The sequence below is a fragment of the Gamsiella multidivaricata genome (genome assembly GCF_025024155.1).
Source record: "Gamsiella multidivaricata strain RSA 2152 chromosome Unknown BC939scaffold_20, whole genome shotgun sequence".
NCBI classification, from domain to species: domain Eukaryota; kingdom Fungi; phylum Mortierellomycota; class Mortierellomycetes; order Mortierellales; family Mortierellaceae; genus Gamsiella; species Gamsiella multidivaricata.
In genome coordinates this window covers 456,507-479,730 of record NW_026251728.1, presented here as the reverse complement: position 1 = coordinate 479,730, position 23,224 = coordinate 456,507, and the positions used below count along the sequence as shown (strand labels likewise).

At 48.7% G+C, this 23,224-nt stretch overlaps 8 protein-coding genes across 8 annotated transcripts; 5 read left to right on the top strand and 3 right to left on the bottom strand.

The window, feature by feature from the left end:
* Window positions 1–357: 357 nt before the first annotated feature.
* On the top strand, window positions 358–3,334 carry BC939DRAFT_501661 (uncharacterized protein; the record flags this gene model as incomplete). The annotated part of the gene is made up of 2 exons (XM_051560192.1): window positions 358–820; window positions 1,284–3,334. The coding sequence occupies 2 exons, from the start codon at window positions 358–360 to the stop codon at window positions 3,332–3,334; spliced, it is 2,514 nt and encodes an 837-aa protein (XP_051414066.1).
* Window positions 3,335–4,790: 1,456 nt separating this feature from the next.
* Window positions 4,791–6,059, bottom strand: BC939DRAFT_501660 (uncharacterized protein; the record flags this gene model as incomplete). The annotated part of the gene is made up of 4 exons (XM_051560191.1): window positions 4,791–4,928; window positions 5,139–5,223; window positions 5,425–5,719; window positions 5,957–6,059. The coding sequence occupies 4 exons, from the start codon at window positions 6,057–6,059 to the stop codon at window positions 4,791–4,793; spliced, it is 621 nt and encodes a 206-aa protein (XP_051414065.1).
* Window positions 6,060–7,702: 1,643 nt separating this feature from the next.
* On the bottom strand, window positions 7,703–8,504 carry BC939DRAFT_446503 (IGR protein motif-domain-containing protein). The gene is made up of 3 exons (XM_051554968.1): window positions 8,301–8,504; window positions 7,970–8,147; window positions 7,703–7,864 (listed from the first exon to the last, which is right to left on the bottom strand). The coding sequence occupies exons 1-3, from the start codon at window positions 8,491–8,493 to the stop codon at window positions 7,807–7,809; spliced, it is 429 nt and encodes a 142-aa protein (XP_051414064.1). The 5' UTR covers window positions 8,494–8,504; the 3' UTR covers window positions 7,703–7,806.
* BC939DRAFT_446502 (uncharacterized protein) lies at window positions 8,505–10,859 on the top strand. The gene is made up of 3 exons (XM_051554967.1): window positions 8,505–8,890; window positions 8,977–9,088; window positions 9,187–10,859. The coding sequence occupies exons 1-3, from the start codon at window positions 8,827–8,829 to the stop codon at window positions 10,724–10,726; spliced, it is 1,716 nt and encodes a 571-aa protein (XP_051414063.1). The 5' UTR covers window positions 8,505–8,826; the 3' UTR covers window positions 10,727–10,859.
* A 413-nt stretch (window positions 10,860–11,272) lies between these two features.
* On the top strand, window positions 11,273–12,285 carry BC939DRAFT_501657 (emp24/gp25L/p24 family/GOLD-domain-containing protein; the record flags this gene model as incomplete). Its single annotated transcript, XM_051560190.1, has 4 exons — window positions 11,273–11,488; window positions 11,600–11,732; window positions 11,850–12,056; window positions 12,164–12,285. 4 exons carry the CDS (start codon window positions 11,273–11,275, stop codon window positions 12,283–12,285), a joined length of 678 nt encoding a protein of 225 aa, XP_051414062.1.
* A 4,613-nt stretch (window positions 12,286–16,898) lies between these two features.
* Window positions 16,899–17,892, top strand: BC939DRAFT_110585 (uncharacterized protein). Its single transcript, XM_051549915.1, has one exon. The coding sequence runs from the start codon at window positions 17,087–17,089 to the stop codon at window positions 17,603–17,605; it is 519 nt and encodes a 172-aa protein (XP_051414061.1). The 5' UTR covers window positions 16,899–17,086; the 3' UTR covers window positions 17,606–17,892.
* Window positions 17,699–18,555, bottom strand: BC939DRAFT_110629 (uncharacterized protein). The gene is made up of 2 exons (XM_051549916.1): window positions 18,108–18,555; window positions 17,699–17,993 (listed from the first exon to the last, which is right to left on the bottom strand). The coding sequence occupies exons 1-2, from the start codon at window positions 18,395–18,397 to the stop codon at window positions 17,792–17,794; spliced, it is 492 nt and encodes a 163-aa protein (XP_051414060.1). The 5' UTR covers window positions 18,398–18,555; the 3' UTR covers window positions 17,699–17,791.
* A 4,000-nt stretch (window positions 18,556–22,555) lies between these two features.
* BC939DRAFT_386426 (uncharacterized protein) lies at window positions 22,556–23,022 on the top strand (the record flags this gene model as incomplete). Its single annotated transcript, XM_051551818.1, has 2 exons — window positions 22,556–22,751; window positions 22,853–23,022. Coding segments are annotated over 2 exons (366 nt in total), but the record flags the coding sequence as incomplete, so codon positions are not given.
* Between the last annotated feature and the right edge of the window lie 202 nt (window positions 23,023–23,224).

The following is a 23,224-nucleotide window of genomic DNA, read 5'->3' as shown; positions in this document are numbered from 1 at the left end:
TGGCTTTGCCGGCAGGCTGGCATGTGTGTTACAACTCCTCCTTTAGCCCTTATATTTGGGAGCAGCAGCATATAACAGGGCCACCGTTCCCCCTCCGATCATTTCTTGAACCTTCCTGTTCTTGTTTTCTCTCCATCCTGAATTAAAAGCTTCTCTCTTCTGCACTTTTCCTTGACAGGGCAATAATTATTTTGTCTTGAACGTCAAGTTTCCCCCCTCCCTCCGAAAATCATTCCTCTCCACCTTGACATTTACGATCTCCTTAACTTCCAACGGCCAAAGCCCTCCACATCTCCGGATCTTAATTCCCTCACAAACCCCATTTTTTTTGTAACGCCTTCCTTTACTTCTTTAACCATGGGCGTCTTTGGTGAAAAGCACACTTCCCTGACACGCGAACAGAAGCGCCAGCTGATCCACCAGGCCGACACTCACAAACTGCGCCCGACCGAGGTCTGCGACTGGGTGCTGGCCACCTGGGGCCTTCGCATCGCACGTGTGACAGTGTATTCGATTCTGCACAAGCAGCGTGCGTCGTTGATGGCCGGCCACAAGGATCTATACCAATCTATGCAGAATAATGTCAATGGACACCAAGCCTCTGGATCGGCCTCCTCGTCGTCCTCGCCTGCCATTACCAGCTTCACGAATACCAACTTGGATGCAGAGGACGCATGCCTCGAGCGCGACATGAGTACAGGCCGAGTGAACAAGTACCGAACAAGCAATAAGCGTGAGCGCAGCAGCAGCAGCAGCGCTCGAAGCAGCAGCGTTGTTAGCGATCTCTCGACCTCAATGAACCTCGGTGGCTCTGGAGAAGGTAACAGCAAAACCCACAAACCTTTTTTCCTTCTTTTTTCACTCCGGTGCATCCTGACCTACAATGACATTCAAAGAGAGACCACTTGGCCAGCAACGTTTGCCCGGTATCAAGGCAGGATAATCGTTGTCTGCGTCGTCCTCCTTGGCCGCATCAAATAATAGCGGTTTTTACGAAGTTGTCGATCCACCATTTTTTTGTTCTCCACATTTGGCAACAACATTCGTTAATTAAGCGCGTCATTGCATTCAATTCATTCACTGAATTTTACTCTACTTTAAATCTGGGTCTAATTGCCCCATTGGCTGCATGCAGCTGCTCTCGGACACTACAAACACACGTTGTGGATGCTCCTGTGCTCCCTCCCTCTTTTGTGCAGCCCTTGTGAGTCCTTCGGCTCGCTTCGCATCGCATCCTCCGCTGTATCGATTTCTGATTAAAGCTCTAAATTTCAATTCAATAGGGGCGCGATGGGAAGGACAGCTCAAGCGCGTGCGAGAGCCTGCCTCGGTTGAGCTCGACCGAGCCATGGTCCAGTTCCTGAAGTCCTCGGCAGCGGTGGATGCGCACGGCCGCCGCCTCAACGACGCCGAGCTGCAATCTCATGCCTTGCGTCTCGCCCGAGAAATCCCAAGTGCGAGCCGGATGCGATGCTCCTTCGGCTGGCTCAGGCATTTCAAGCGCAGGCTAGGTGTTCAGTGGGCCGCGGACCGGCTCGGTCGATACAGATGGATTATCGAGATGGATCCCTTCGGCTCCCGCGATGCGGAGGCTTCGGAGCCTTCGTCTTCATTGCCATCCTCATCGACTGTAGGAGCTGCTCCGAGCTCGGCTGAGACCCCTATATTGTCATCCGTGGCAGGTGCTTCTGCTCACAACCTCACTCTCCGGCGACTTAGTCATGCCAATCCGTCTCCTCGGCGCGAAGGCAAGGTCAAGCGAGAGCACGATGACCGCAAGGCAACGCAACATTCTCAGAAAACCCTGAAAGAGCTGCTTGACAACGACGACGCTGACGAAGAGGAGGAGTACCATTCAAGCAACGAATTGTTGGGGAAGGATTATAACCCAATAGCATCCACTGCCAATGCCTTTGTACCATCAGGAAAGACCACAAGGTCAGCCTCAACCTCCAACCCAACACCAACGTCGGCCTCCAACCTTCCGTACGGTACGGCATTGGGACTAGGTCAACTCTCTCAGACGCGTCGCAGCTTCGACCTGCAGCAGCCAATACAGCCGCCACACCCACAGCAGCACAGACATTATTCCTTCAGCGAATCATCTTCGTTCTCGTCCCTAGGCCAGTTCACGTCCGCGCTTTCTCAACCGGTTAATGTGCCAACCACTTCCCTCGCACACCCCTCCCACAGCGCCTTCCTCAATTTGCACCCGAGCTCTCTTCAGTCTTCATCCCAGCCGCACACGCAGTCCTCTATCCTTGACTCCTTCCCCACCCTGTTCGACTCCCTCCCCCCTCTGCAAAATATACCCACTACCGCTTCATCGCCTCAAGTCCTGTTCAGTCAGTCTCCCCTCGGAGACACCCACGCAGATGCAGCAGCTCCAGCGAACGTCCCAAAACTGAGCAATTCGCAGCTGGGTATGGGAGTCGATGGCGGCATGCGCAAGGTCCCGAGCAAGAACGAGGCATACGAGATGCTGCAGGGCCTGTTGCTGTACTATGAACAGGATCAGCATTCCATTGGCGAGCAGCAGACGCTCTTGCTCCCAAGGTGGATCCACCAGCAGCGACAGATCATGCAGCAGTCGGATGAGAATGATGCCAGGATGATGTGGATGCGCCAGCAGTATCAGCAGCACCAACACCAGCAGCGCCAACCCCAGCCCCAGCACCAGCAAACACAAACAGGTTCATTTTCGGCTTCGCCGTCGTCCTCGTCCTCGTCCTCGTTCACCACACCGCATCCTCTTTCCATGGCCTCTCAGAACCATCAAGCTCACCCTTTATCTGCTCAGCCGCTATTGCATCCGCACTCGAACTTTCCGCAGGCGCACTCTCATCGCTCCGGGTCGCTGAGTTCATCACCACCCCTGTCACCGCTTTCGACAGCAAGTCCGACACCAAGTACCATCACCTCTTCTACATCTCTTGGCGGTAACAACGGGTCTACACCATCCTCGGCGGCTGCAACAGCAGGAAGCGGTACTGGCCATCCCAGTGCCAGCGCAAGTGGCCCAGCAGGCCTGGATCATTTCAGTGTGAACTCTGCATTCCCCTCGTTGACCTCGTCGATTGAGCAGCAAATGTTCTTTGCACATCATCATGCGTTACAGCAGCAGTTCGCATTGCAACAACAGCATCAACAGCAACAGCAACAGCACCAGCAGCAATATCAGCAGCAATATCAGCAACAACATCAGCAGCAACAGCAGCAGGAGCAACAGCAGCAACATCAACAGCAACAACAGCAACAACAGCAACAACAGCAACAACAGCAACAACAGCAACAACAGCAACATTCATCGTTTGTCCTCCAACCGCAACATTAACAGTAATAGTTTTGATATCCAATAACGATAAGCATCTGTGTACCATAGTCATTAGCATTTCTCTTCAGCAATAACAGTAATTATTAATAATAATAATAAAAAAAGCGGGCGCTATGCCTTTATTTTATCGATACTTGTATCACTTAGGTGGATCAAGCGAGACCCTAAGTCGCTCAGATACTCTTGGCCGACCAAGGAGGCTCACCCGACCGGGTTTCCTTCCGTTCTCGCTTGTATCGTTGGCCCAGGGTATTTGATTGTGGATAGCAACAGCGCGGCTGTGGCGATGGCGAGCCGTCGAGACAAAGTTTTGGTCGTTTTTTTTTTTGTCGCCAATGTTGTCTTCCCCTTACTCTTCCGGGATCATATCCCGCACCATATAGGCCCCAAATCGCTCCTCATTTTCCTCTTCCACGACTTGCTCATGTGGCCTCTGCTCCCTGGGCCGTGCGCTGTTTCGGGACATCCGTAGGTTTGGGTGTGATTTTGAACAAATCCAAGCTGTGTCTACGCAGGAGTGGTCTTATTGTTGCCGTTCATCTCGACTTTGACACTCGTATCCGCCCGAGTAAGGAGAAAAAAGAACGAAAACACCGGAAGTGTACTGGTCGTCGTTATTCTTGAACTAATAGATCGCGAGGCGAGCCTAGATCTCCGAATTTGGTGGCGGTGACAGAGGGTACTTGGACGTAGCAGTATTTCCCAGATCCGCTGTCGAATCCTCTCTCAGGTCCCTCGATTCTGGTCTGTGGGATCGTATACAGCGGTAGAGATGGCGACGAGACAACGTGGATCGTTGTCACATCATGCTGCAATCGATAACCGTCCTGTCCCTGCCAAATACGATATTTTGTTCTGGCTACAAGCGTATGGACATACCTGGTGATACATACGCGAGCAAGGCTGCTGGGTGTATTTTAAAGACGATTCAAGGACCTACGTGGGATATATGAGGTTGATTAAAAAAAAAAAATCCCCCCCTTTCCCCCCCCCTCCCCCCCTTCCGGGGAACACAATTAGTCTACTGTTGTTTGCTGGTAAAAGATCTGATCGTCAGCCTTCCACGGGGAGGACGATGGTGAGGAAGCAGATGCCTCGGAGAGTGAGAGCTATGACAGATTCAGCCTGACCCATGAATGCAATATTATATGGTCGGGGAACAGGCTTTGATAGATCAACGTCTGCATGAGTGCGTCGTCCATATTGCTGCTGTCGAGCCATGATATAGGAGAGCTTCAGACGTGTATGAATGCTGCAGCGCCTTGATGAGAGTGAGCGTGTTGACATAGTCCTGTTCGCTTGCACCTTTATATGCGCCTCTGTATTCCTTTTATAGGGTGATCCGTAATTCTCAATTCCCCTCATGTCTGGCTGATACACTGTCTCGATCTTTGGATCGTTGATAGTGCCCTGTCGGTTGGTCTATGAGGCACCTGTATGTGAAATCCCCATTGATCTAGGTTCTCCAGCGCGGTCGCTCCAGCGCGAGGTCATTCGTTAATAGTAAGAACCACTTGAATCCGGCGGTACTCTTGAGTCTGGCTTTTGGACTCCAGGCCGTTTGAGTGTAGGGGGTGTCACACTGGGCAGTTACCTATAGTAAAATCATAATACACTGGTCAGTTCTTGGGGCTGTCGCTAGTAGTGGTGCAGTTCAGCGCAGGTGTATGGGTGCAGGTTCGAGTCGTGGTAGTGCTTGTTCACTAGTAGTTTTCCTTTAAATAGTTGGCCTGGTGGTATTGCTGCTGTTTTACATAGATGGGGGATCTTTTGCTGTGCGTGGAACACTAAATTGGCGAGCTACCATCAGTGTAGTTGGAGTTGGATAACCAACGACCAGGAAACTGGCGATATTGGTGAGGAGACGATGACTGGAAGAGATTCTGGCCCTGGAGAAGACGACTGCAGTAATGATTCGTCATAGAGAGGGCATGTGCCCGACGAGGAGAGAGACGCTTTCATCGTATGGTTCATTGTCGCGCGTCATGAATATAGACCGCGTTGCATATGGCTGTGGACACTCCGTGAATGACAGGGCGCTACGATCACTACCTCGTCGGCTATACTCATTCTTCAAGCCCCTCCATTACCCTCGTTCTCTTCGCGCATTCCTTGATGGAGTTTTGATGATGGTATAGATTCCCAAGTCCATCCCGTAAAAGACATATTCCTTCAAGTTCTCCTGCACCTTGACGATGAGGAAGAGCCAAAGCATGACTAAGACCACAGTGGCGACCCTCAAGAAGACAAGCGTCAGAGACGTGAAGAGCATGATGCAAAATATGAGCATATTGCTGCCCTTCAGCACGGGCGCGATCTGCACCAGGTCATCCAAATGTCCAAAGCTGAACCCGATCATCTGCACGCTGTGACCTGTCGGGGCGCCTAAACTACCAAATGCTTCCACCCCGTGTTTTCAGGAGCGGTAAAAGCAGAGAGAAAAAAAGAGTTGGGAGCGTGATATGTTTTAGCATGATCATGCTTCATTATCTAGTAATGAAATATGAGCGAGTTGGTATGTTAGTACGGCTACCTTTCAACTGAAAGAGTGCAAAGAGCGGCATTTTGTCGTGCCACTTGCTTGGATTTTTAGTCTTTTCAATAAAACAAAAGTAATCATACTTTTGCAGATAATAAAGCCGGCGGCGATGTCGTTTGAAGCGACATACGAGATATCCTGGCTCTCGATGACCTTGTTCACCTTTATGAAATCCAGGGCTAGCATGGTAGAGAGGAACAAAATACAAGCAGTGAAGATCCAGCAAGCAATTGAGTTGCCGGTCGCAGGCTTGGTCTCTGAGATTCAGGCGCCAGAGCAGATGTGGATAGTGCAGGTCCCGAAACTTCCATAGAGGACGAGGATGGTCTTGAAGATCATGGTCCAAATTGGTGTAGTGGAGGCGGGTCCATAGAGTCCTCGCCAGAAAGTTGCAGCAACAATATAATTTTTTAATAACTTACAATTCAATATATTTGCCCTCAATCTACCCTCATCCTCGTCCTCATCCTTATCTCTGCAAAGAAAAAAAAATGGGTCAGCACGGGATAGTCTTCACTTCGATTTAAAATCAACTTTCTGGCGAGGACTCTACTGCATCGTCGTGGAAATCGATAACGTTGGTGGATTCAGAGTTGTATGAAGGCACGTTCTCGGTCATACATTTGGCGTCGGCATACTGTTTACGATATGGGCCATGGATCAAGAGGAAAAGCGACAGATATGTGGTAGGAATGTGCAGATGAACTATGTCTGTGCGCAATGGCGATCAACCGAGATGGTGGCACAGAAAATGTGCGGCGCAATGTCCAATTGCTCGTCCGAGAATGCAGCAACAAGTGGAATGCAACGAGAGAAGGGGAAGAAGAAGGAGGTACGCGAAGGAGGAATTGGCTCACAAAATAGTTATCGGCACCGAGAAAGTGATTTGTTATCGATATGTATCATCCGCTGACAGTGTTCTTCTGTTCCTATGCCAAAAAAAAAAAAAAAAAAAAAAAAAAAAAGAAAAAAGAAAGGACACAGACACAGACATCCCCTGCTGGTTCCTGAATCGACCTGGCACTGGATCTTAAGCGAGAACTGTGTCATATTATGGCGACTGATCGTGTGCGCCCTGTGGAGTGAAGAGAACCTATCCTAATCTTCATATTGGCCCTGGTCCTCGCTCGGGTAGAAATCAAATCTCACTTCTCTCTGAGGATTCCTGAGGGTGTATACAAATGAGTTGACCGGGCAACTCAGGTCAACTCAGGTCAACTCAGGTCAACTCATTTTGTCCCTTAATAATGTCCGCCTGGGTCAACTCAAATTGCGCCTGCGCCTAAAAATAAAGGCAGACTGGATCATCCATCCCATTTCTTACTCCTGCACTCCCAACCCACTCCCATACTCCATTTATTCGCATTCATAGGCAGCACCAAGTTCAGCATCAGCCTGGTATTCTTCGCCTGGGGTAAGTATAGCTCCGTTGATGCACGCCTCCTTGAAGTGGCAGAACATGGTGCTGGTACGGTTTAATCCATATCTTCGATGAATGATAAAGCACATGTCTCCTCTTTCAATCTCGCTGCTCAATGGCACACGATCATCGCAGCCGAATAATATTTGTTGGATCCCTTTGCAAAGGGCTGCCTCAACCGCAGATATAGTGCAACACTTCGCTTGGTTGCGTGAGATGAGAGGTATAGAGATCGAGTAGGGGGGAAAGGCCGTTTGCGCCGTTTGTTTTGAGTGGACGGGACGCCTTGTGTAAATTGACCCCGTCATTTGAGTGGACATTATTAAAATGAGTTCCAGGTACAGCACAGATGCAATTCTCTGACATAACTAGCATGCATACCCTTCCCAAGCTTCAATTAATACTTTGAGGTCCAGCGCCAGGTATTGCCACAGATTCACATTCGAATTGCGAATAAAAATGAAATGCGATATTGATGTTGAATTGACTTGACTGGATTGAATGTAAGCTGATCTACTTGGTCTTCTTCTTCGGGGGTTTGACGGGGATGACATATAGATCTGCTCCTTGACTACGGGTATGAAACAACAATCTTGTATGATTAGACATGGCCTGGTCTGTCATAATACACGACAAAACAATTGCCAAATATCAAAGTAAAGCAATGCATTCTTACCGATACTTTTCCCTCCAGTTCAAGACCCAACGCCTCTGCTTGACGGAAAGAGCCATGTTCGACTTCATCTCGGCACTCGTTACTGTGAAGAGATGGTCCCAGGATTTGAACTTATCGGCAAATTGAGCAGAATTACGGCCAATCTTGTTCAAAAATGCTGCTGGGTCCTGGATATCGCCTATTGTATCAATTATATGTTGTTACATAATGTCAATTGATATCAATTAGTACTTAAAATGGTTCCGCTGTGCACAATGCCTTGTGTGTTGTATGCCAATAAGTGAGAAATGTGCATGATCTCCAGAGTCCTCATCCTGCGACTTATCCATACCTCGTGGTGCAGGCACGGACTTCTTTGCGGCGCCAGCATGAAGGCTACGCGCACCCGAGGGGATCCTCGCGAGACAGCGAGCGAAGATGGTGTTCATATTTTGTGAGAGACTGATGTGATTAGGTGCGACGACCAAGAGCAAGTGATCTACTTCCCTTTCTCGGCGAAGGTGAGGGTGTTTGTGGCTGAGCATAACCCCTATTTGGTCACGCTTGCAGACACGAAAAAAAAGAGGCGGCTCATCTTGGTGTACTCGCTTTATACTTTCTTCATCTATCCTCTCATCTCATTACTACACCATGAAAAAGACTTTTGGAACCAACAACAAGAATAAGGACAAAGACAAGGACAAGGACAAGAAGAAGGCCCCTAAGGAGGAATCTACGCCTCAGACTTGGGAGGAATATATGGAGGGTACTGCTCTTGCCTTTCTTTCCCTCGTGTTTCGTTCACTTTACACTCCAGAGAACCTCGTCAGCTAACCCAAGATATCTGCGCCTATCTCTTCTTCTGTTCATACTACTATATGGGCAATTGGTGTGTTTCCTTCCATACTCCATATCCAGAGGGCGTTCTTCTCGAGGAAAAAGGTATGTATTAAGCGAAGCTTATCCATACGCCTCGTTGTTATATGTTTGCATTGCTTACGTCTTCTTAACAACCGATTATATCCTAGGCGAGCGCTACGGCACAGGAGATAAGGCAAGGCGCTTCTATGAGAAGGCCGGCAATATGTACCACAGGGCCTGCAACCTCAATCCGAAAGACTCTGACTGTCTTTACAACTTGTATGTTTCTGTCTTTTCCGTCAGTTTCAATTGAGATATGCCTGTGTCAATATGTTTTATTAGTCGATGATCTCATTGTTTACATACTTAACATATAGCGGACGAGTTCTCTACATCCTCGTCGACTTTACACAGTCGCCTCGCCAGAAGCTGTCTCTGTTGGACGCTTCAATTGAGCGCTTCAGGTCCGCTCTGACCTATGACCCCGACAATACCGATACTCTTTTCAATCTTGGCCAAGCATTGACGACCCACGCAGAAATTATCCAGGATCGCGATGAAGCGGAAGAAAAAGAGGATGGCGATCACAAACACAAGCACGACAGCAGTAATCATATCCACAGTAGCCCCGAAGAGTCTGCTGCACTGGAATTACAGGAGGCCATCAGTTTATTCGAGACCTGCTATTCAATCCAGCAGCACGAGCTCTATGAAGCTGTTCAGGTAGCCCATCCCAAGGACGGCAACAAGGAGGAGAAGCCTGAAGATTTGGCAGAGCAAGAGCAGCAGGAACTGTCGGCTTCCGCGGGCGTTTTGATCGATACGCTGATCTCTGCTTCACAGGCGTTGACATCTTTGGCCTTCTTGGTCGAGACAGTCGAGCGTTCCCAGGCGTATTACAAGCAGGCAACACAGAGACTCGATGTTGCGCTTGGAGTGGCCAATGACAAGTTGTTGTGGCCGGCTGCTCAGGAGGAGAGTTCGTCCAGCAGCAAAGGCAAGGGAAAGGAGGCTGCCGCAGAGCTGATTGTTGAGGGCGAGTCAGACGATGTCTTGCCTGCCATCAAACCAGTTTCGGTCTTCCGCGAGGCAGAGTCCCAGAGCAAGACTGTCAGCCAGAAAGAGAAGATTTGCGACATTCATCTCCAGTACTCGAACGTCCTGTCATCCCAAACCGACCGCAACTACCAGGATACAGGAAAGACTATGGAGGAGCTGTACAAAAAATCATTGCAGCATTTGAATGTGGTCCTGAGCTATCAACCGCGTCATGTGGAGGCACTCTGCGATAAGGGTGATCTTCTAGGCGCCTGGGCGCAAGGATTGGCAGTCTTTGATCAGGGAACTGCGGTTCCGACGGAAAGCGATATGGAGAAATGGGAAACCGGCTCCAACATCACACTGGGAACAAGCGACGTGGTTGCAGCCGAACCCACGGCCTCGCCCGCCGAAGGTGAGAAGACCAGTCGTTCTACAAAGACCTGGCAGCTCTTTGCGTCAGCGACTCGTGCATTCCTTTCTGCCCTGGAAGTCGAGCCACAGAACACATCGATTCTGGAGAAATTGGGGGATATCCATTGGTCGAGGTCACTGTTATCTTCGCCTGTTGCCCTCAAGAACCGGCCCATGCTGCTGAACAATGCCAGTGTGTACTACCGCTATGCCTGGGAGTCTTGCCGCGATGGTTCGGCCGAGAATGTGGACGAGGACCAGAAATTGGACATCCTTTTGAGCTGGGCACAGGTGTTGAAAGCGATCCCTGGAAAGGACGAGGAGATGAAGCGCGTGCTGAAGCAATGGCTTCGCTGCGGCGGTACCAAGCAGGTGCTGAAGGATATGTTGGACGGCGACACCGGAGATATCTTGCAGGAGGAATTTGTGGAGTATGCGCTCCAGTTGGTTCGTAAGGGATTGTAACAAGCAGTTCGCAGAGTTCTTTTAAAAACACATAATAAATACCAATAAAAAAACGCATATCAGCTCGGGTGCAACGTGGGTACAGCATCACCATGGGCTCGCGGTGCGCTGTGGAACGTGGTGCTGATCGGCGTCGTATGTGGCATGTCACGAACCATATTTCGGATATTTTTCACTCGAATACCTCAGTCCGTAAACGTTGATTTGTTGTTCATCTCTCATTGGATGGTATCATCAGGCGCACGGGGTGTATGAAACAAGGAACCCGAAGAGGAACGAGAACCTCTGCGCGCACAGCATCCAATTCGACCAACTGATTGGTCGCGTTTTTTTGGTGGCAACTTAAATTGAACTGCCACGTCACGTCCGTTGTTTGAGATCAGCATCATCCAGGTTCAGCAGCAGCAGCAGCAGCATCATCATCATCATCCTGTCAGCAAGCCCTGCCTCACCACCTGTCCTGAACACCTTTTCGATACTTCTCTCGGCTGATTGACCAGACAAGACTCAAACCTATCCGCATATAAAAAGAACATACGGCCCACTATGACAAGGAAGCTATTTACGGCCACGGTTGCCATCTCACTGGTTATCCTGGCCACATCCTGGCTCCAAGGAACCAACGCCATCAAGTTCGAGTTGCCTGGTGAGGATGCCTCTGATGCCACCCCTATTTGTATTTCACATTTCGTCGAGGAAGAGACACAGGTGGTTGTTAAGGTCAAGGCCGGCCCTGGTCCCCACCAGAAGGTTTCCCTCGAGGTATGCTCATGTCAAGTATCTCCTATGGACATTGGCAGGTCGGCATCCATATTGTTATTGCATATACTCACTATGTGTTCTTCTTTCGGATTACTCCATGGTGTTGCTTAGGTGACCGACGACAGCTCTCATATGAACCAGCTTTGGAGGAAGGACAATCTGTCGGGAGATGTCCAAAAGGGTGCTTTCTTGAACAAAGAGGCCGGCGATGTCGTTGCTTGTTTCACAAACGTCCTTGCCGATGGTAAGCACCCTCTGCTTCCATCCTTCAATTTTCCTTTTTCTGATTTTGGAGCATTGCCGATCATTGACTGACCTCTCCTATCAACGCTTACTTGTGTTACCCCCTTTGAATAACTAGGATACAAACCCGATCCAAAATACACGCGTACGGTTGATATTGATTTTGAGATTGGATCAGAGACCATTGATTATGCGAAATTAGCTGAGCAGGAAAAGCTGAAGCCCATGGAGGTCGAATTGCGTAAGCTAGAGGATCTCGTCAAGGATATCCTCGATAACATGGAGCATCTCCAGGCACGCGAGGCGAGGATGCGTAATACCAATGGTAATGTCGAGCTTTCATTGATGATTTTATATGTGTAATTACACCTGCAATGTGCTTGCCTTCTCATGTCATGCATCTAACCCACGCGAAAACTTTTTTTCTTGCAGAATCTACAAACGCACGCGTGCAATGGTTCTCGACCTTGACCATGTGCGTCCTCGTGGCGCTAGGACTATGGCAGATCTTCTACCTGAAGCGCTTTTTCCGCAAGAAGAGACTTATTGACTAAGGCTGTTGTGCCTTATCAATTACTGGAGCAGCTCAGCCAGTTAAGAAACGGTGTACAAGGACAAATACATTTTTCTGAATGGGTGAAATGGCGTATTATCAACTAATAAATGGTGCATGTTTTTCAAGGCACAAACTGTTCGCATGGCTTTGTTGTTGGGAGAACGTGGCGTATACACTAGGACTCTACTATCAACAACTGGGTTCCACAGGATGTGGTCCGTCCTTACCGCAAAGAAGGATATATCATTATTCTCTAAATGCAAGATTCTTGACTGGAAACAGAATTGCTCCATGCAGCTCTCCGCATATGAGAAAAAACTTAATTAGCCAGGGTCTTTAGACCGAGAGAGTTGCACTTTATTCTTAGTCTAGCGCGGATTCACCAGAAAACCCTACACCCCAAAACAGCGGATCGAAGTGCCACTTTAGATTTATGATCGTATCCCGTCCGTTATCTTGCTGGTTTTCATTATTACATCATTATGATGCGGTGATAGTCAACATGGTAAACGTTTTCGGAACGATCTACGAACGTCTCCAACGTCTTCAATCTCCCTATCTTGCTTCGCCGCATACATGGCTCGGTCGAGCGATACATCCACATACGGTACAATGACGCGTCATCAAGAGACTGGCTGCTTTGCAATCTGTTTACGCGTTTGGTTCAGGGACAACGGGACAGATGTCGAAGTGCTCTGGAATAGCATTCCCGAGAGGCCTTTATTTAGTTCATCCCCCCCCATTAGCTGTGCTCTAGCTTCAGTAGATGATGCTCGTAAAGAATGTGTCCGAGTACATTTGCCCCATATTTTATCCACAAGGGCGAGTCCTTCAGCGAGCCGAAGATGTAATGATCGCTCATTGAGCGTGTCAATTATTACAATAATTGGATTGAGCATAGCTCCAAATAGTGAAAACGGCGAAATGACGGTCAAGAAGCACACAAAATGACAATGTCTGTCATCCTTGATTGCATTACAAACCGATCCAGTCTATGCCTCGTTTAGAGGAGGATTCTCATAAAAGGGACAGAAAAACGAAGATACTAATATATACGTTGATCATGGTCAATGGCTGTACATGTTCCCTTCTTGTATCACCGCGCCCATTTACTCGCCACCTCGCTAGTTTACCGTTCTCTTATATGCAAGCCTTCGCGGACCATTAGGTGGGAAGCGGAGGAGCGGGAAAGAAGCCTCTTATTTGAACGTTTTCTTGAGAGCTGAGAGGAAAATGCTCACAATTTTTTTTTTGTTAATAATGGATCTCCAAGTCAAAGACACGGTGAAAAGAAATAAGTCGCTATCGAAACCGCCTGTAAAGTGGGGAAGGTCATTGACAGGCCAAGTATCAGAAGTATGTACCCTAATTGTCAGCCTCCGACACCTGTGCGCGAAAGTGAACATATGATCTCGTGCTTCAAACTGTGGAAAAAAGGAGATATAGTTACAATGCTGCCGGGCATATAAACATCTGTTTGATTATGTTCATGGGCAAGGGATTATGCTCTGTTTGCTGCTGCTGTTGCTGCTCTTTGTCCATCTTGAACTGAAATGTTAGGATCTCAGGGAAATTTGGACCTCGAAGGACATGTATAGTATAGTCTAACATCCGCAAGATCGCACCCCTGATCGTCGGGATTTAGACACATGGCATGTCGAGCATGCAAGCAGAGCACGTTGCTCCCTCCCCATGCAGCCCAAATGGTCCATTGCTACCAAACTTATTACGATATACCACACCAGACAACAAGATGCATCAGAGCTGGCTACGCCTTTGCTACACAGACAGAAAAACATGGCAGTCAGAGACATGAGTATAAAATGAGAGCGCGGCTCTTTTCGACAATTGGGATCTGTTAGATATTTCGCGCACTAAGACTTGTAACATGGTTGAAGACCAATTGCGTGGATCACTGGGGCTAATTTTGTATGTACATGTACAAGAGCGACAAGAGTCTGCAGCTGGCAATGAGTGGGGATCGTGCATCAAAAGATCTCTAGCCTTTAAGATTATCAAGAACTGTTGGCCAAGGATCAAATCTTCCACGCCCTCCGCTGCAAAGCAGAGGAGAGCATTTGGGTATTACAGAAAAGTGGAATAGAACCTCTCTCCACATTAGAGTAGCTAAGGACGATTATTGTGCCATGCTACGCGCCTTACTCACCAACCCTTCAACGGGCGAGACCAGTATTTGAAGTTCAGATCACCACCAGAGTCAGTAGGATTTCCAAAAAAAAGGCCCTTGTTGCATGCATGCTCTTGGCATTTTTTTTGTGCTCAGATTTACCATTTCGCAACACTATCAAAAACAAAAACAAAAACAAAAATAAATGGGCCATAGTTCTATGACATGCAACGTAATAGCAGCAAAAGGTGAAGAAAGGAGGGAATAACAGAAAACAACCATTACTATGGTCATGGAAACAATCAACAAGGAGTGGTGTTATCCCTTTCAGGCGACCGATGAATGGATACAGGGCGTTTGACTCATAAAAGCAAAGACGGGGTATTTGGAAAGAAGCGGTCGTGCAAGAAGTTAGACATAGGGACCAGAAAGGCATTCCAGGTCTTCATACGCGAAACAGGTGCTCGTCACGCGTTTTGTATTCCAAGGAGTGGATAAATCCCAAACCACATAAATTATTAACACCGCCGAGGCACAAAATATATTGCTCAAGCCAACTCAGGCTGCAACGGTTGGTCCAAGGATGGGCGTGAGTCCCTCTTAAAAAAGGAAAAGACGAGTCCTCTAAGGTCCTGGGGGAGCAGCGTGCGTCTACTTGTTCACGATGGAGCATGACGACGACGCTGCCGGCTGCCATAGTACATTGTCTTTGGTGTCATACACAAATTGCGCGCGTACGTGTATTTTTGAGAGGCTGATCATCGTACACGAGGGGACACGCTGTTTCAAGTTGTCGGAAAGGGATTTCAGTGTAGGATTAGGAAATAGGCGGGAAATGAGCCATTGAGAAGGTTTTTTTTACAAGACTGCATGGCCATGCACGGGAAAAAGGGCGCTACAAACATAAAAAAAAATAGAGGTGGCAAGTGGAATAGAAATCACTTATATACAAGAGTAAAGGATGGCGAGAGAGATCCATGGCATACGAAAGTAGGGGGAGTTATGGTGCTGTCGCCGTGTTGATCTGTACCAATCATCCAGGCTGGTCATGGATCCCGTAACGCTTTCAGTTTTGGTATGGTGTCGCTGCGGGATCACGCCTGCTTTTTCTTTGACCGGTCGAAGTGCTTGTACGCAATAGAGTTGCGGTAGGTAAGCGTAAGCTCAATTAAGGTGGAATAGTAGAACACAGAGCGGGCGAGATATATGGGCTTGCCGCACCACCTTTGTGAATCGAGATCGGGCAAGCAGTTACCACATCTGCACAAAGCAGCGGTAGAAAGAGGTGGTTCTTGCTCGCTTAGGTGTCTTCTGGAGGTGCACTCGTGCGCTAGCTACGAAGAATTGATGTTCAGGGCATGCGGAGAAATTAAATGGGGCCACTGTAGTAGCATTAGGTCGCGCGAACATGTCCTGGCGCTTGCTCAGCCCAAGGTCATTTTTTTATTATTCTATCTGTTTATTTATTTAGAAATAGTCATGCCCTGCTGAAGTCGGGTGTCATCCAGTTTATCGAAGGGCACGCTGATATCAATTGGTTGTAGCACTACACCTGTGGAAGAAGTAAAAAAACAACTCATGGGAGCGATGGGGAACTACAGAGAACGGCAGAGAACGATAAAGATGATGAGTGAGGATACGCAGAAACACATCCCCTACCGCAGAAATACCGCGCGCACGAAATGAATGAGGGGCCTGCTGGATGTATCCTTTTGTTCTGTATGCTCAGTGTGATCTCTGTACTCCGTGTTCTGCCAACTAAGGCCGAAGCATTGACAATTTTTGTGTAGGCGTGAGCGGATAATCCAGACGTACCGAGAAGGAGTTATTTGTTTTTTGTATTTGCAGGCCTCGCAGCTTGCACTAAGAGAGAGGTAGCTAGCTGGTCAATTATGGCGCGCCAAAGGCACCGAGAGGGGTTCTTATTGCACAGACGTGCGGGGCAAAATTATAAGGAGTAACCAGTTCTATTGATTCCGTTTGTGATACCATCCTTGGAGATGTGTACAGTAGTCTATGTCCGATTCAATAAGAATGACAAAAGAGAGGGGAGACAGAGAGAGAGGACGCTTCTTTCTTTGCTCATTTACTTGCTCGCTTACGGTCATTTTGGGTTGCAGCATTTTCCTCTCTTTCCCTCTTTTCTCTCTTTCTCTCTCTTCCTCCTCCCTATCCTCACTGTCCTCGTTCCTCTCACTGCCTTTTCCTCTTATTCATTCGCATTCGATCCCATTTCCTTTTTCGCTCGTCTACGATTTCACACAAAGCAGCAGCATCGTTTGGTGGTATGAATGAAGAACAAAAAAAAAAAGCGATTAGCTTGTGCCTGTGCCTGAACAAGGACCGAAACGGAGCCAGTCTCTGCGTTAGCTCCATTCCACCTGCACCTCTCACCTTAACACTTCACACACACATGCTATCGCACACTATTCTACACACATACGCTCTTGTGTCCCGTTGCCGCCAATATGGACCCTTTTCACCACACATACACACAAAGAACAATAGCCTCCTCGCATGGCACTAGTTCAGTGTTACTAGCCCAGTGTGTATCGAGATTGAATCATACACTATCCCGCTGTCCACTACCTTTCATCCTTTGCCCTTTACCCTTTACTCTTTACCCTTTACCCTTTGCTCTTTACCCTATATCCTATCCATTATCCATGACATGCAGCTATACCTACACCCTGTCAGATATAGCTCGAACAAAGACAAAGGAAAAACACAACAAAGCGACACCACCAGCGGGCAATTGGTCTTGGACCTGGATCTGGACCTGGACCTGGACCTGGACCTTTGCTTAGACTTTCACAACACAGAACGCGCAGAGTACGAAGGGCAAGATCCAGCATTACACAGATACCCATTGGACACACGCAGTTCCTCGCTGTCTCTTTCTCTCGCTACACCCGACCCATGTTCCTTCGCACACCCGCCACCGCTCTTATCACGCCCGACATTTTCTTCTATTTTTGTCTTGTTGAGTTGGCGTCCTTGCTACCAAGCACCGACACCGACACTCCGAGTCATTGCCATATGCAACTCAACCCTGGTCGCTGGGAAGAATTGGGTGACTCTGCTTCGGGTAAAGGGTACAGAAAAGAAGAAGCAGCAGCAGCTCTTGTTATGGTCACCACGAGGCCAACTCTGTTCTTTTTTTTCGTGGCGTAAAGAACTGCGTCTATAGCGACAGAGGATTTTCATGATGGATGAATATACGCTTTTCTCAAGGCGTCAGTCATGAAAAGAGGCGAGCTAAAGATCGGATATTATCCACCCCTTGACCTGAAGTGCTGAGTGTGGTCCTTACCAATCGCGAGATGCAGACGTTCTACTTAACGTGTGGCTAGCCACACCTTTTCGACGAGTACTTTTAGTGCCTTTGCCCTCTTGATTGCTTGCTAATCTTTGTCGTGTCAATAACATCTTCTACTACTAGAAGACCAGAGAGAACAAGAGTGACAAGCGAACATCTTTCGCACATCGAGCTCCTTGTTCGTGTCATCTTGACGGCCCCTCCGAGCGTTGATAATCTTAAGCAGACCTTAGAATAAGGAAATATACCCTTGATCCCTCTATCTCGGCAAGCAAAGCGAAAAAGAAAGAAAGAAAAAACCTAATAGGTAAGTTATAACTGGAATATAATGTTCATCATTATCTCAGTTGAATCCTACACCGTCCATTCATACACCTTAAAGAGACTGGAGAAAGAGGAAGAGAGGGCGCGTAGAAGAGTGATAGTAGTAAGAAGGATTGGTGTCCCTTTGTGCATGCACGCTGCGTAGCTGTTTACCCACCCATTTGCCCGTACTGGATTTTTTTCTTTTTCTTTCCAACACATTCTTTTTGCGCCAGCCAGTGTCGGACCTTTGCAGCATTTCGCGAATCCTCGCGGCTGGTCGTTTGTTGTCTCTTGTGCAGCATCCAACCGCCCTGTCCTTGATCTTTCTTGAGCTCCTGAAATCCCAAGGCATACCATTGATGCATCATTTCGCTACACGGCTACTACAATTGCCGCAGTTGCAGAGAGTGAGAAAGAGGGCGAAAGAGGCATATTCATTCATACTAGTCCCCCTGCGGGATTGCGACTTGCGCTTTTTATATATATATATATACATATGCACCCTTCCAACCACATTTCTCAACATCTTGGATTTCTCTCCTCCTGAGTAAAATCGATTGAGAAAAGAGGTACTTTATTTCTTCTCGTACTTTCGTACTCTTTTGTGCTTAGCTTGTGGCACGTACTGTATCCCGCGAGAAAACAGAGCAGCTTTTTCTCTTCGCTGCTTATCCATGACGCCCTTGTCCAGTGTATTACCATTTATTTTTTCGTCTTCGTGTCTACTGGGAGCTGCGTGCACGAACGTAATGGACATGTCTATGAGAAGAAGAAATGTGTGTATCTACTGTGTATCCATACTCTTCCCCTGCCCAGCCATATTCGTTGCATCCGATCGCCACCATGGCCTCACGTTGAATTTAAGAGGCCTGCTACCGATGCGGTATAGTGTCCCATACACATACGAATAAGGGATCCTGCTGAACCGAAAGGAACCAATACGATTGCGCGTTGCCCCTTTCTACCGCCTATTTCTGGCTACACTGCTGCAGGCTGGCAGCTGCAGCTGCAGGCAGAGATACACCAGAAACTTGAACTTTTTATCTCACACCCTTGACACTTCGCTCTTCTCCTCACCCCTGTGCCTCCAATTTGCTCCTCCCCACTGCACATTTCCTTCGTCCTTCCTCCCTTGTTTGTTGAACATCAACTCGTGTATACATACGCATTCTATACACATTCCACATACCCACATCTACTTCTAAACCTTTTACCAGCCAGCGCTGGTACGTCTTCATGTATCTACACAAGCGTCTCTAATGAATACCAGGGCCCTAACCATCTGCCGATCTGTTCTTCTTTTTCTCCTCGGTCGCGTATCCATAGGGTCTGACCGTCTGTTTCGCCCTGTCTCAGTTCTGTCGCCCCCAACCTGCGCCCCCTGTGCCCCCTGTCACCCCTGAAGTCATGAACGACCAAATGACCCTCCTCTCCGGCTATCCTTCAGCCCCTAATGAACAGATCATCATCAGTAATAGCAGCAACAACAGCAGCAAGGACACCGACCACCTTATCCTTCACAATAATAGCCTCAATGGCGGTCAGGTCGGTGCATCACAGGAAGGGTTTCTCGTATCTTTGAACGAAAGCCATGACCAACACCTGCAACAGCAACAGCAACAGCAACAGCAACAGCAACAGCAACAGCAACAGCAACAGCAACAGCAACAGCAACAGCAACAGCAACAGCAACAGCAACAGCAACAGCAACAGCAACAGCAACAGCAACAGCAACAGCAGCAACTGCACCATCAGCAAATGAACAGCAATCAGCCTGTCTTGATGAACGGAGGACCTCTTCAACATCCCAGTCACGTATATGGAACTGAGGGTCATATTCTGGCTACGTCCTTTGCCATGGAGGGAGTGGTGCTCTCAAGCACAGCCGCACATCAAGGACCGCATTTTGTGGCTGTGCCAACCACTCAACAACAGGAGCAGCAACATCAGCAACAGCAGCAGCAGCAACATCAGCAGCAAGCAGCAGCTCTTCACGCATTGCAGCAACATCAACAACAGCAAATGATACAGCACCACCAAGCACAGCAGCAACAGATTCAACAACAGATTCAACAGCATCAGATACAGCAACAGATCCATCAGCAAATTCAGCAGCAGCAATTTGAGCAGCAGCAGTTCGAGCAGCAGCAGCACCAGTTCGAACAGCAACAACAACAACAACAACAACACATGCAACAATTGCTGGAGCAGCCCCAAATGTCGCTGCAGCCATCTACAACAATGCCAGCACAGGACTTTCCGACGAATCCAGTCCAGCAACATCAGCAACAACTACTGTCGTCTCTACCATTAAGTCCCCCAGCAACCCAGCAGCAGCAGTTGCTGCTCGTAAGCCCACCTATGTTGGCAGCTGATGTACAGTCTGTTCCAATGATGCCGATGTCCTTTCAACAAGCTGCCGAGTCTCAAAACGCCCATATTCAGATGCTAGAGTCGGAACACTTGCAACAACAGCAACAACAGCAACAGCAGCAACAACAACATCAGCAGCAGCATCAACAGTTCCTTCAGCAACAACAGCAGCAACTTCAACAGCAACAGCAACAGCAACAACAGCAGCATCAGCAGCAGCAGCAGCTCCAACAACAACATGCACAACAGATGATGGCTAACATGCCTGTATCTGTCGCTGATATATCTATGCATCAGAACGCATTATTGATTCAGGAACACATCAACGCTCAATCTCGCTCCAATACCCCTGTGATACCCTCGCAGCCGTCTTCGAATCAACCCCGAGGAATGCATCGTCCTCAGCCCTCCTTCGATGGCCAGATTCAGCCGCCGTTAGCCATGCAAGCCATTAGCGCTCAAATCCAGCAGCAGCAACAGGAGCAACAGCAGCAACAGCAACAGCAGCAACAGCAACAGCAGCAACAGCAACACGTCCAGGATATGATAACGGCAGCAGTCATCGCATCATCACAGAGTACGCTTGTTAGTCCCATCGAGAGTCCCATAGGCCCAATCATGATGCCCATGGGACAAAGCGTTATGGTTTTGCCAGTTCCTCCGACCATGAACTCCGTAGCCCAAGAGATAGAGGCAATGGTGTCCACGGGCATTGGGTTGAGCACGGACATTCAAGGAGCACATTTACAGTCAAATATACCACCGCCGCGCAACCTGGAAATGGATCCTTCAGCATACCCTATCCAACACCTTCCCCAGTCCGATGCAGCGGTCGCCTCTGCTAGTATGGCCTATCCCACTCCATTGCCAAGTGCAGAATGTGTGACCTCGTTTACGCCAATGGTGCCTTCGATGCAGCCCACGGCATCTCATCCTTCAAGTACTAATTCATCTCCACCGTTTAATTCATCTGAAGTGAGCGCCACAGCTATTGTGGAGGCCGCTAAGCGTCATCGCCGTCATCCGTCATCTGGACAACACTCGCCAGAGCTGAGGATTATGCTTCAGAAGCAGGATTTCCAGCAACAGCAGAATCAGTTGATGGCGGCCAAAGAACAGGCAATGTTTGGTGGCGCAAATCGTGTGGAACCTCATCAGACTAGGTCCCCCAGAGCAGCAGCGGCGGCAGGACTAAAAATCAATGTATCCGATATTCAAGCGCGTGCCATGCCGCCCTCTGCACTTGGATCGCCTTCGGAATCTGGACATTTGTATTCACCCGGCCCTACTTCAGCGCCCTCGCCTACTATGGGACCAATCAATGGCTTGCTCGTGGACGACACTATCATGGAGGTCTCTTCCACATTCCAGCTACATAACCTGAACGACATACCTCATGCGCCAGTGCCTCGTAAAGACATCAAACTAGAGGCGATTGAGCTAGAAAAACCCTCGACTCTGGCTGAGTTGAACGACATGAGCAAGCAGGAACTGATTGAGAAGGTCATGCAATACGAGCGCCAGATCGAAGCGTCGATCCCGTTACGGAGGATGAGCACCGTGAAGCAGGAGTCATCGGAAGTCGAGGCAATGAATGATATTCAACGTAAGTATAGATTTTTCTGTTTGTTTTGACTGGACAAGTCAAGAGTCTCGGCGTTTTTTATCCGCATACTAACAGCGCGTCTGTCTGAATATGTAGCTGCACCTCATGCATCTGTAGCTTCCATCTTGCAGCCAAGCGAACAATCAAACCTCCAGCAGGACGCCGAGCAAGAGCATCAGGATAAGAGCCCCCAGTTATCGAACCTATCACCCCCGTCTCCCGTTCCATCCCCTCCTCCACAAGCGACGCAACCTGCCGCCGGGACAGACGACAATATCAAGGAGGAGAACAAATCGCCATTATTAGCGCCCTATGCTGTCAAGTCACCTACCAATCTTCACACTGTCATATCTGTGAAAACAGAGGATGAGGATGACGGGGATGAGGATGACGATGAGAACGAGGACGAGCTGGATGACGAGGATAACGAGGGTGAGGACGACGATTCACCCGCGAAATCACGCAAGGGTTCAACTGAGGCTAATGAAGGCGAGGATCCTACAACACCGCAGCAGCTGGTCTGTCTGTGGCGGGACTGTAACTTCCCGTTCGAATCCATGGTGGAGTTGAACGAGCATGTCGCAGAGACCCATATTGGCAGCGGCAAAGCCTGCTATAGCTGCGACTGGCAGGGATGTCCGAGAATGATGAAGCCCTTCACAAAGCGGCACAAGATGTATAACCACCTGCGGACACATACTGGAGAGCGCCCCTTCAAATGTCTTGTCCCTGGTAAGAGAGAGCGATTCGCTTATTACTTTTTGAAGCTACCCGGACATGGCGTTTATTTAACGTGATAAATTCGTCCATTACTTCGTTGTTGTTTTTTTTAGGCTGTGATAAGAAATTCTCTCGTCCAGACTCGTTGACGACCCACACTAAGACGCATTCCAATATCCGCCCCTATGTGTGTGCCGTGGAGGGTTGTCCCAAGGCCTACTATCACGCGCGGTCACTCAAGAAGCACGAGCTCGCGCATGAATCGAAGCAAGGAGGGGGGGTTCTGCGTGGACCAGGCGGATCCGCATCAACTTCGCCCCAGGACAGAGCCGGTGATTCAGGAGCGCAGCTGGGTGCGCCCATTGGGCAGCAGCATCGCACCCAGTATGGCCATCCATATCATCCCGACTATACAGGAGGTTCTGTGAGAGTAAAGCATAGGCGTCATCTCAGTCAAAGTGCTTCGGCAGCAGTGATTTCTTCCA